The sequence below is a fragment of the Otolemur garnettii genome, unplaced genomic scaffold, assembly GCF_000181295.1.
Source record: "Otolemur garnettii isolate 467f Iridium unplaced genomic scaffold, OtoGar3 scaffold00172, whole genome shotgun sequence".
In the NCBI taxonomy this organism is placed as follows: domain Eukaryota; kingdom Metazoa; phylum Chordata; class Mammalia; order Primates; family Galagidae; genus Otolemur; species Otolemur garnettii.
Genome location: NW_003852567.1, coordinates 575,653 through 587,662, shown reverse-complemented (window position 1 = coordinate 587,662; position 12,010 = coordinate 575,653). Strand labels below are relative to the sequence as shown.

Here is a 12,010-nt window from a genome sequence, read left to right as displayed (position 1 = left end):
TTTAAGAGACAGAGTCTTGTCGCCCTTGGTATCACAGCTCACAGCAACCTCCAGCTTTGGGCTTAGGCAATTCTCTTGTGTCAGCCTTGGGAGTATCTGGGACTATAGACGCCCACCATAATGCTCGCCTATTTTTTTGTTGGTTTGGCCAGGGCTGGGTCCGAACCCGCTACCCTCAGTATATGGGGCCAGCGCCCTACTCACTGAGCCACAGGCGCCGCCCACATTTTTCTAATTAATAATAACGTTGAAAGTGGTCTGGTGTGTGAAAGTCTTAACACCTGGTCCTTGGAAACCTCCAGACAGAAGTTGAATGCCTGTTGGCCCAGAAAGCTTTCGAAGAGTCTTGCATTGTGAAGAAGATTGAACTCACTTGCCTTTCAACTTCTTGGTCTAAGGCCTCTGATGGTATCCCCCTTCCTTGTCTTTTCTTAGATGGAAGAACAACTTCTGAAACGAGTGTGGAGGAAGATTCAGAACAAAAAGTCTGCTCGAGAGAGTGGCAGGAAGAAGGTGTATGTTGGGGGTTTAGAGAGCAGGTAAAAAGGGAGGACATGGACAGGAGCAATAGAAATAGTTGGGAGTGTTAGGTTTTTAGGGGAGGGTAGAAGGCATAACTCCAGATCCTTGTTATTTCCCTCAGAGTCTTGAAATGCACAGCCCGGAATCTAGAGCTTCAGAATAAAGCACAAGTCCTGCAGGAACAGAATTTGTAAGCAACCCTCTAAACCATTCCTTTTCTATCCCCCTCCCCCACACCTGATGCTTTCTTATTGCTTCTCGCACTCTACACTTGGCTTCTAACTAGGCAGCTCCCAAATGCCAGGTCTAGTGTTTGGCCTTGACTAGGTCTGATTCTAAGAAGCTCACAGGCATGGGGAATAAGTAGCTAAAGATAAGCACCAAGAAAGAGAAAAGGAGAGTAAGAAAGGTGACATGAGGTAGGTAGTATTTGATAGTAGTTGGGATCCTAGGGGATGGGATTGGATGGGGAAAGCATTCCAGGCAGAGAACACAACCTGTCTTATTTGGCTGGAACCCTCATACAGATGAATTAGGCAAGAAAGTAGAGAATATAAAGAATGCCTATGAGGGTCATGTGTGTGGCTGATTGGGTGATGGAGAACTTTTGAGGATATTTGCAAATGATTGTGTAAGTCAGGGGAGAAAAGCTTTCTGGTTTTTTGGGGTTTTTTTTGTGACAGAGCCTCAAGCTGTTGCCCTGGGTAGAGTGCCCTGGCATCACAGCTCACAGCAACCTCCAACTCCTGGACTTAAATGATTCTCTTGCCTCCACCTCCCAAGTAGCTGGGACTACAGGTGCCCACCACAATGCCTGGCTGTTTTTTGGTTGTAGTTGTCACTGTTGTTTGGTAGGCCTGGGCTGGATTCAAACTCGCCAGCTCTGGTGTATGTGGCTGGTGCCTTAGCCTCTTGAGCCACAGGCACCGAGCCTTTGTTTGCTTTTTTGTTTTAATGAGGAACTTCAGGTGTTTTGTCCAGAGGAAGAAGTCATTTGCAAAACTAGAATAAAAATTAGAGAATCCAGTATAGAGATGGTGGAGATAGCCTTAACAGGAGTTTGTGTCTTAGGGTACCAGGCCAGGGGGTGCTCACCTCTGTTCCCTCTCTTCCTCTAGGTTTCTTCTAGGTCAATTGAGGAAACTACAGGCTGTAGAGACTGAGACATCCAACAGAACCAGCAGCAAGAGCACTTGTGTCTTGGTGAGGATGGCAATGGGAAGAGAGACTTTTTCTCAGGCAGTGAGGATAGGGATGCAATCCAGAGCTCTTCTTTATCTCCTTTTCCTTGTGCTTTAGTTCCTGCTTCTCTCCTTCTGCCTCCTCCTTATACCTGCTATGTACTTCTCTGACACAGGGAGCCTGCCAGCTAAGCATGGAGGTAAGAAGCTCAAGGCTTTCTAAGACCAGGGCTAGGGGAAAGGCCTGGGCTGGCCTCTCAAGATTCTTTGTCTCTCAGTGTTGTCCCACCAGCTTCGTGCCCTTGCCAGTGAGGATGCTTACCAGCTGGAGCTGCCTGCCCTGCGGTCAGAGGTGCCAAAGGACAGGAAAAACCAGGGGCTGAACAGCTCAGGCCATGTACTCCATGCCCCTGACAACTCTTCCTGTCTCCTGTACTACATGCTGCAGGCGCCTAATGCAGAACCTCCCCTGAAGTGGCCATTTCTCTTCTCAGGGCCCCCTCACCCAAGTCTCATCCTTCCCTTGCAGGCAAATCTTACAAGAAAGGAGGGATGGTTCCCTACCCATAACTCCTCTTCTGTGATCCTGCAGAGTAGATACTCAAGTTAGATGTGAGGAAACGGAAAGAATGCAGCAAGAGCATTATTCTGTGTCCAAAAAAAGGAGAGAGAGCTGGCCTCAGCTCCTGTGCCATTAGGAAACCTGAGGGCTCAAACACATTGCACTTAATTGGCGTTCTGGTTTATTTATTTGTACCCATGTATCTGTCACGCCATGAATGGGTCTGGGGAGATGGACCGACCTCCCTGAACATTTCATGCACTGAGGGAAGAGGTGAGGAAAGAAATAAATAAGTGATACCTGGGTCACCCTCAACCCCCTTTTACTGGCACAGTTGAGTAGGGAGAAGGGACGGGAGTCTGATTGTCCTGATGGCTCAGGGTTGCAGGAGGCTTGGTGGGGGGAGTGGCTGGAGGGGAGTAAAGGCCAGGCTAGAGGCTGGGCTGTTAGTGCTTCTATCTCACAGTTCAGAGGCCTCACTCTGGGTTCAAGTTTGCCATGGCTTCCTTTGGTCCACATGTAGGCTCTGTGCTTAGTCCTGTGCCTTGTTTGACTATTGGGCTGGAGGCCTTTTTGTGCTGCTGCTGTTGTAGGGCCAGCTGCATGGCCCAGATGCTTAGTGGCCGCATATAGGCCAATGAACGGAACACCCGCTGCTGGCAGTATGCCTCTGGCGTTTGGAAGGCCAGGCCTAGGCGCTCCCACACGGTACGGTAGCAGCCTTCAGCTGTCCGGAAGCCCTCCCAAGTCAGACCCTGTGGAGAAAGATGGCAGTCATATGTACAACTTGGCATCCCCTAAATAGCCACTTCAGCTGGATAGATGGAGACAGTAGAGTCTGTGCCCTCAGGGAGCTCCTCAATTATCTGAAGAAACCTGAAGGCATGGGTTAGAATGGATACCAGGGAAAGCGGGAGGTTTTATGCATGGATAAGATGGCATTGGTTATGCCTTGAAGAAGTTTGTTAGGTGGCTAAAGAAGTTTTCTGGGCCAAGGTGCAGATAGGGAAGCAAGTACATTACCTCTTGGATCATGGTGGCTGCTAGCCCATAGACCACACCCACCCAGACTTCATCAGACTGTACGCTGGATCTGTCAGGGACGCCATGGGGCTGCATCCCATTCACAGCCCCCATGGCTCCTCCTGCAAAGGCTTGGACATTGAGTTCATAGATAGTTTGGAGGGCGCGGACCACATGTTGGGTAGGAAACACCTGGAGGGAAAAGGGCAGGTACAGCATGTCTTACTCTTGCTTCCCACCTCTAAGGAAATCCAACCTTTCTCTCTGGTTCCTTCTAGTCTCTCTTACCTCAGTGTCTCCTTCTCCTAGGCCACAGGCCTTCAGGAACCACTGTCCAGCACACTGGTCAGACATGATACTACGAGACTGAGGCTGAGAGCTGCTATCATAGTTGTAATAGCGGCCTGGAGTATAAGAAGGGCAAAATAAGAGTCTTGGTGCCCCCACAGCTGCCTTAAGACTCTTTAGGTTCTCCTATCTCACCATTCCATAGCAGTCTCTCATAGGCTTCTTGACCCTGTCTGAGGATGGACGAAAACTTGTCCTGCAGATCCTGTGCCCCACACAGAGCGGCCATCTGAACCATCACAGCCACAGCTGCCAGCCACAGCCCTCCACAGTAAGCACTGGTCAGAGACATAGGTTAGGTGTCAGACTGGTAGCTCCAGCCACTCCCATGCAGTATAATAGACGATAGGTCATTCTTTCCTGAGCCCTACAATCTCTTGGTGCCCAATTCCCCACCTTACGCCTCCTGGAAACCCCTATCCTCCAACCTGGGGCCTGTGGTGACCCATGCATCATAGGTCTGGTCTGCATAGCCTCCATTCTCAATTAGTCCATCATGGTCCTTATCAAACTTCATTTCAGACTCCATCACAGCCTAGAGAGGGACAAAGATAATGCTGAAGACCTAGGTACCAAGGAAAGACAGCAGCCAACTGGGCTGTCTCCAAATACCATCCATGCCTCTGCACACTGCACATGCATCCTTACTAGACACACAGGCCACATGTCCTTCAGGAAGCCTTGGTCACCCGTCAGGTAATAGTCCCGATAAACCTGCAGCACAAACTTCAGGTTCAGGTCCTTCCAGTCAGCAGTATCGTGGATCAAATATGCATTGACCCGGAGCCATGGCTCGTCATCTGTAGGAGGGAAGGGGACCTGGTTCATTTGTATTGGTGGATAGGGTAGATGGTGCAGAAGATGAAGAAGGGAAGCTGACCTTGGGGTGGACTTACCTGGGTCCCCAATGTCATGAGGGATGACATTCCTCCTTTTTACAGGTGCTACCACCCCATTCATCAGGTACCGTCGCCGTGTCAGGTCCTCCCTGAGAGTGGCTAGAGCTAAGGGAGCAGAAACACAAGAGAAGCAGGGAATGGGTAGACATGGGGTGGGGCACAGAGCTGTGTGTGTGAGACCTTGGGAACAAATTAAACAGGATGCAGATTGGAGGGAAAGGGGAGGAAGAGACAATCAGAGGGATCACAAAGGTTCAGGAGTAGCTAAAGAAGGCAGATATAGCACAAAAGAGAACCTCACCCATGTCATACTGTAGGCTGAGCTCGAGTTTAGGCCAGAGCATGATAAGGGCAAAGGAAGCATAAAAGTGGACGTCATATGTATTGTACATGCGATACTCCTGGCCTGGAGGAATGAAGGAGGCACACTGTTGGTAGAATTCCTTCTCTTTCATAGCCCCTCCCTAGTTTATCTCTAGAGTTGGAGGTGGAACACTGTTACCAGTCCAGACCCACCACTTATGCCCTTAATCCCAACCAATATACTGGGGTAGGCAAAATCCATCATCCTGCATTGTGGTAAGGCACTAACTGCCACAGCCCACCCGCAGCCCATACCCTCAAGGTAGCCAAATCGACCATAGTCTCGTAGCATGGGGTGGAGCTGACACATGCCCCCTCCCAGCTCTTCTGATATAGAGTCCTCACGAACTTCGAGCCATACGGTGCCTCCATCAGCCAGGAAGTACAGTTCATTGAACAATGCAGATTTATACCACGCAGGCAAGGATCTGGGGAGTTAGGAGGGAATGGTGTAATGAATGTGGACCTCCAAGGATAGAGAGGATCCTAGGGTTCAGTAGAGTGGGAGCACTAAGTGAATCTACTGACTTTCGTAGGTGGAAGAGTGATTTAAGGAGTCCCATTTGGAGTGTTAATGCTTGGGATAAAAGCATGAGATGGGCCCCATTGGCACCTGTCGTCCAATACTGGGCTCTGCCAAGCTGAGATCCTTTCTTCCCAGTCTGCATATCGGCACAGTGCATAGTGGCTGAGGGCAGGTGCTGCATTACCATCCTGGCCAAAGAACCTTGTGTACCGCCTGGGGTGGGAAGAAAGGGGAAGGATAAAGAATGTAAGCTCCAGGACGGCCTGGGTGCCCTGGTGTAAGCCCCAGTGCCTGGGATCCTGATACTTTCTTGGTCCCCTTACCTATAATGGACTTGGCCTTTAGCTCCAAACATGATCTTTGGCATGTCCCAAGCCAGTGAAAACTCCAGGCGACACTGGCCTTGAGGTGGCAGCTTGCCTGAAACACATACAGCCCCAGCAACACCTACTCCTTTCTGTGAGGGGGCGCTTTGGCCTGAAAGATATACAAGAAGAATCAGCACAGGCCCCTGCTTTAACCCCAGGGACAGGGATCCCTAACATGAGAACAAAGTCCATTTATTACCAGGCTTCCCACCCTTGCTCCCAAGTCAGGGATAATCTCTCTTCCCACCATCTCCCTGGCAGACCCCCCATCACCAGCGGGGGAGTCCAGCTGTCCATCCTGAAGTAGATCCTGCCACACCTGCTGCCCAGTGCTGTCAGGGTCAAAGGCTGTGATGTGGGTTACCGTGGTATCTGCCTGTTGAGGGGCCAAAGACTCTGTGAGAGCAAGCTCCACAGTACACTGGATTCTGACTAGGCCTCCAGCTCCTCTTAAATACTCTCATATCTAGTTCCAGAGATTTAAGGGATGTGATGAGGGTAGGAGTTATAGAAATGAAGAGACCATGATGGGGTAATGATGGATTCGGGGGCCAGGCTGAGGGTAGCTGTTAGGCACTAAGGTTTGGGGCAGGCTCTTCCATTACCGTGCATCGTGCAGCCACAGCCATTGTGTAGGGATTTGGAAGGGTTGGATGATGTAGCAGCAGTCCCTGCACAGTCTCCCCATCACGCTCCAGACAGAAGGGCTCATTCCACAACCCCCCTGGGGCATCATCTCCACCTCCAAGTCCATTCCGCATGGAGAACATGATGGACACATCCAGAGCTTCATCCCCTTCATTTTCCACATCCCACACAAAGACTCCTACAGGCAGGCTGCTGTCCTGGGGGCAAAAGATTGGACTCAGATGGTTCCAGTATAGCCCTTCCTGGCCCACTCCCTAGGATCAGTCCTGGGTATAGAGGATCTGATTCAAATACTCCCCAACATACTCTATTCTCTACTTTCATCTCCCAAAGTCCCCAGGAAAGGGGCCATAGAAGCCAACAGGGTGGTGGTCCTGGGAAGCCAGTGTGATGTTTATGTTTCCAACCTCCTCCCTTTCATAGGTCAATTTTCAGCAGAGGCAAATCCCAGGAAAGGGAGGGCCATGGAGAGCAGTGGAGGAAACAGAAGTTAGCCTCACCTGGTAGTCATGGGGCAAGATTGGTGTGATCTGGCGGCAGGTGAGGGTGACATTCTGGCCAGGAAGCTGATAGACAGTCCAGGCTCGGGGATAGAGAGCATGGTAGAAAGCAAAGTATCCACACAGGCCCCAGTTCCAGCTGCGCAGGACACTTGGGCACTCCAGGGACAAGACTTGCTGGTAAACAGTCTGACCTTTCCGACGTAGGCACACTGTGAACTTAGTTGTGGGGATATAGGCTGGAATGGGGTAATCTGCAGGCACCGCAAACTAAGTCTCCATCCCTTCAAAGCAGTTCCTGCCCTTCCAGAGCCTACAATTTACCAGCACACCACCAGCATCAAGTTATACCCCAGGCTCAGTAGCACCACCAACTCTTGCTGCCTCCCCACCATCTGCCCCCCAGGCTTCCTCTCCTTTCTCCACTACTGGGGCCTTAGCACCGTAATCTAGGTCCATACCATCTCTGCTTTTCCTTTGCCCATGCTCATCTGGGTATACGAATGATCTTTTTTTATAGATAAATCAAAATATGTCAGTTTCTGCTTTTTTTTTTTTTGAGACAGAGCCTCAAGCTGAGCCCCTGGGTAGAGTGCCATGTCTTCACTGCTCACAGCAACCTCCAACTCCTGGGCTCAAGCGAGTCTCCTGCCTCTGCCTCCCAAGTAGCTGGCACTACAGGCGCTTGCCACAACGCCCGGCTATTTTTTGGTTGCAGCCATTATTGTTGTTTTGCGGGTCCGGGCTGGATTCGAACTCGCCACCTTAGGTGTATGTGGCTGGCACCTTAGCTGCTTGAGCCACAGGCGCTGAGCCAGTTTCTGCTTTTAATGTTTTGGTGACTCCCCGTGGCCTTTAGCCTAAAGTCTAAATTCTTAACTGGTTTTCAAGGCCCTTTTTGATCTGGCCTCTCCCTGCCCATCAGATTGATTACCTGGTCAACCACCTATATTTTGGTCATATAAAATATTCATTGTTCATTAAGCATACTAGGTTCCCTCCTCCATGTCTTTGCTCCTTCTTATTCTCCATCTGATAAGATACCTCATCCTTCCAGGTCTAGGTCAAATTCCATCTCCTCCTCTTCTGCTTCCAGCAGTGAGTTATTATATGTCTTCCTAGTTCTCTATTCTAGCATTTGCTGTATGTTATAACATATTTATTTACGCTTTTTTATAACCTATTTATTTATGCTGATTGTGCTTTTGAGGGTAGAGACCCTTTTAGTTCATTAATGTACCCCCTTTCCAGAGTTGGTGTGTGTGGAGCGAATGAGCAAAGTTTGCGACACTGTCCCTTTTTTTCACTACACTATCCATTCCTCTCATTTTAGCACTGATGTGGTCTCAATAGTCTGTTTCCTTTAAATCTTATTTCCTCAGTAAAAATTTAAGCTCCTCAAGGGCAGAAGCTTTAAGGAATTAATACTTCTTCCTTTAGTTCAAACTCTGCCTGAAATTTTCACTATATCCAATCAACCCTCTGTATCTATGGGTTCTGCATCTGTGGATTCAACCAACTGCAGATTGAAATATTCAGAGGAAAAACTTTTGTCTATACTGAACATGCATAGACTTTTTTCTGGCATAGTATAACAACTATTAGTATAACAAAGTATAATAACTATTTATTAAGTAATCTAGAAATGATTTGAAGTATATGAGAGGATGTGTATAAGTTATTTGCAAACACTATGCCATTTTATATCAGAGACTGAGCATCCTTGGATTATGGAATCTGTGGAAGGCAATGGATCCAAACCCTCACAGATACCAAGGGACAATTATATAAAGTAATTTTTCATTTTGTCAGAACAGCGCATAATGGTTGAGATGATAGGTTCTTCATCACAGAGAAAACAGATTCTTTTTTTTTGAGACAGAGCCTCAAACTGTCTCCCTGTGTAGAGTGCTGTAGCATAACAGCTCACAGCAACCTCCAACTCCTGGGCTCAAGCAAGTCTCCTGCCTCAGCCTCCCAAGTAACTGGGACCACAGGTGCCTGCCACAATGTCCGGCTATTTTTTGGTTGCAGCCGTCATTGTTGTTTGGTGGGCCCGGGCTGGATTCAAACCCGCCACCTTGGGTGTATGTGGCTGGTGCCTTAGCCACTTGAGCCACAGGTGCAAAGCCGAGAAAACAGATTCTTGAATCCCAACCTTTCCATTTACCAACTATGTGACCTTGGGCATGTTATTAAACCTCTTGGATCTTAGTTTCCTCATCTGTAAAATGAGCATAGTGATGGTAATTGCCTTTGTAGGCTTTTTTTAATATTAATTTTTTTTTGAGACAGAGTCTCAACGTCACCCTCTGTAGAGTGCTGTAGCATCACAGCTCACAGCAACCTATCAAGAGTAGAGTACAGGCTCGGCGCTCGTGGGCACCAGCCACATACACTGAGGCAGGTAGGTTCGAACCTGGTCCAGGCCAGCTAGACAACAATGACAACTACAACAAAAAATAGCCAAGTGTTGTGGTGGGCACCTTTAGTCCCTAGTTGAGAGGCTAAGGCAAGAAAATTGCTTAAGCCCAAGAGTTGGAAGTTGCTGTGAGTTGTGACACCGTATCACTCTACAGAGGGTGACAGTGAGACTCTTGTCTCAAAAAAAAAAAAAAAAAGCCCAGCACAGTGCCTACCACAAGTTAAGTACAATAATTTCTTTTAATTGTAGAGTCATGATTCTGGAAGTCATTGCCTTCAGGATACCTAATGGATGAGGCAAAGAATGATCTTGGGGAATTGGGCAGGGCAAATAAACCTGAAGGGCATTGTCATTAATTGGACTTAAGACCTAATACTCATTTCTCCTTTGAGGATGAGCTGAAAGGAGGAGGCATCCCTTAGGTCAGAAAGAGGGACTTGGTAGACAACTCAAAGGGGGAGGTCACCAGACAGATATAATGAAAGGTAGGCCACATAACTCTGGCAATATAAGACCCAGATGTGATATATGGTCAGAAGGAGAAAAAGAAAAGCTTCAGAAAGGGGAAGAAGATTAAGACCTAAGAAAATCTAAGCCTGGGAGAGGAGGAGCTTTTTAGGCCCTGAGCCAGAGAGACCTTCACAGGAGTGATTAGTACAGGAGCTGACCTTTGGGTGAGGGCTCCCAAATCGGTGAGGAGTAGTTGTACTATATATCTTTTTTCTCCACAAGTTTGTAGACTTTTGATTTTATTTTCCTTTCTAGTCCTACCAAATGTTCTTTTTTTGAGATAGTGTCTCACTTTGTCACCCTCAGTATAGTGCTATGGGCTCATAGCTCACAGCAACCACAAACTCTTGGGCTCAAGCAATCCTCTTGCCTCAGCCTCCTGAGTAGCTTGGACTATAGACTATTTTTAGAGAAGTGGTCTCACTTTTGCTCAGACTGGTCTCAAAGTCCTGAGCTCAGGCAATCCATCTGCCTCAGCCCCCTAGAGTGCTAGGATTACAGCCGTGAACCATAGCACCTGGCCCTCAAATATTCTTTCAGCTAGGATAAATGATCTGGGAATTCTTTGCACTCCCTGTGGCTGGAGACTGGCTCTGCTAGTAGAGTTGGGGCAGTGAGGCAGGCAGGAAGCATTTTCTGGAGAAATATCAAGGCTGTTTACTCTTTCAAGGAACATGTGCTCTGTGGTGTCTTATTCCTATAGTACATCCTAGCACAAGACTGGCACAGAAAATGCATCCTGACAGTGCTTATTGGATTGACTCATATATGCATGTAACAGCCACACCTACACTAGTCAAGGGGCCCTTCTTGGCCTGAGATGGCACTGTCCTGGGACTTTCTACCACCTGGCTCTTACTTGGTCAGCGATGACTGTCCGGTGCTGATACATTCCAGGGTTAAGCTGCCAACGACAGAACTGGCCTCTCCAGCCACGGGTGATAGTGCCTCCCCCAATGCCACCCAAGGGACAACCTAGAGAGAGGATCAGTATAGTTAGTGAGGTATAGAGAGAGGAAAGCAAGCCTCATTCTCTCTTTCCAAACTAAAGATTGGTTCCTCTAAAAACCTAGGGGATAGAACAGTGCAGTTTGCATAAGCTGGAAGTCAGCCTAATTCTGTGGCAGACTCAGAGGTGACATCCTCTCTAAGCAGGGAGGAACTGGGGTCAGTCTTACCATAGATTTGTCTCAGGGGTACACAGTTGATCATGTCAATGAAAGGCGCCTTCTTTTCCACCTGAGTCTTCCGGTACCACCACTGCAAGTACCTGAGGAGCAAGAGGCAGTGTGAGTGCAAGGGGGTGGGTGGGCATTGCCTCATAGGCTGCAGTCGCCTGCCTCTCTCTGACACCCAGCCCTGCCCTCCCATTAAATGTTTCAAGAACCCATTACCTTTGCTTCCAAACCTCTTAATTTCTCTGTAGTTCAAGTTCTCTTCATCTTCCTACTTGCCCCAGCTTAAGAGAAGGACTGCTTTTATTTCTCTTCTTTACTGTCCTTAGAAGAGGCTTTCTCATCTTTTTTTTTTTTTACCTAACTTTGCTACCATTGTTTTGGTTCAAACCTTAGGAACTTTTGTCTGAAGTGTTGAAAGGTCCATTTGTGGTTTCCTGGCCTACATCCTGTACTCCCACTTCCCACTCCCCAAATGATGGGCACAGACTATTGGGGATAACTTTCTTCTTTTTCTTTTTTTGTGAGACAGTCTTACTCTGTTGCCCAGTTAGAGTGCCATGGCCTCAGTGTAGCCCACAGCAACCTCAAACTCCTGGGCTCAAGTGATAACTCCTGCCTCAGTTTTCTGAGTAACTGGGACTATAGGGGCCCACCACAATGCCTGGCTAATTTTCTCTAATTTTAGTAGAGATGGGGTCTCATTCTTGTTCATTCTGGTCTCAAACTCCTGACCTCAAGGAATCCTCCTGCCTCAGACTCCCAGAGTGCTAAGATTACAGGTGTGATCTACTTTGCCTGGCCTAATTATCTTCTTTTAAAATTATTTTTCTTCTTGATTATGAAAGGTGAAAATTTGGAGATGATCCCAGGTAGAAGGACGGGGGTGGGGGGAGTCATTCCATCTGTAGACAACCTGTGTTTACATTTCAGGACATTTCCTCTTTTTTTTTTTTTTTT

The 12,010-nt window shown here is 48.1% G+C and overlaps 2 protein-coding genes across 2 annotated transcripts in view; one reads left to right on the top strand and one right to left on the bottom strand.

The window, feature by feature from the left end:
* CREB3 (cAMP responsive element binding protein 3) overlaps positions 1-2,580 on the top strand; it is a 4,843-nt gene extending 2,263 nt beyond the window's left edge. The window contains 5 exon segments of the mRNA XM_003800304.3: positions 436-539; positions 644-712; positions 1,641-1,725; positions 1,822-1,903; positions 1,982-2,580. Coding sequence (XP_003800352.2) covers positions 436-539; positions 644-712; positions 1,641-1,725; positions 1,822-1,903; positions 1,982-2,313 — 672 coding nt within the window. The 3' untranslated portion in view covers positions 2,314-2,580.
* The window catches only part of GBA2 (glucosylceramidase beta 2), a 13,810-nt gene continuing 4,233 nt past the window's right edge, over positions 2,434-12,010 (bottom strand). The window contains exons 2-17 of the mRNA XM_012811674.2: positions 11,054-11,145; positions 10,735-10,850; positions 6,941-7,159; positions 6,398-6,637; positions 6,066-6,168; positions 5,748-5,901; positions 5,512-5,637; positions 5,154-5,326; positions 4,837-4,941; positions 4,533-4,640; positions 4,285-4,436; positions 4,065-4,171; positions 3,772-3,914; positions 3,577-3,692; positions 3,289-3,480; positions 2,434-3,020 (exon numbers count right to left, since the gene is read on the bottom strand). Coding sequence (XP_012667128.1) covers positions 2,742-3,020; positions 3,289-3,480; positions 3,577-3,692; positions 3,772-3,914; positions 4,065-4,171; positions 4,285-4,436; positions 4,533-4,640; positions 4,837-4,941; positions 5,154-5,326; positions 5,512-5,637; positions 5,748-5,901; positions 6,066-6,168; positions 6,398-6,637; positions 6,941-7,159; positions 10,735-10,850; positions 11,054-11,145 — 2,425 coding nt within the window. The 3' untranslated portion in view covers positions 2,434-2,741. The remainder of the gene's footprint in view (positions 3,021-3,288; positions 3,481-3,576; positions 3,693-3,771; positions 3,915-4,064; positions 4,172-4,284; positions 4,437-4,532; positions 4,641-4,836; positions 4,942-5,153; positions 5,327-5,511; positions 5,638-5,747; positions 5,902-6,065; positions 6,169-6,397; positions 6,638-6,940; positions 7,160-10,734; positions 10,851-11,053; positions 11,146-12,010) is intronic.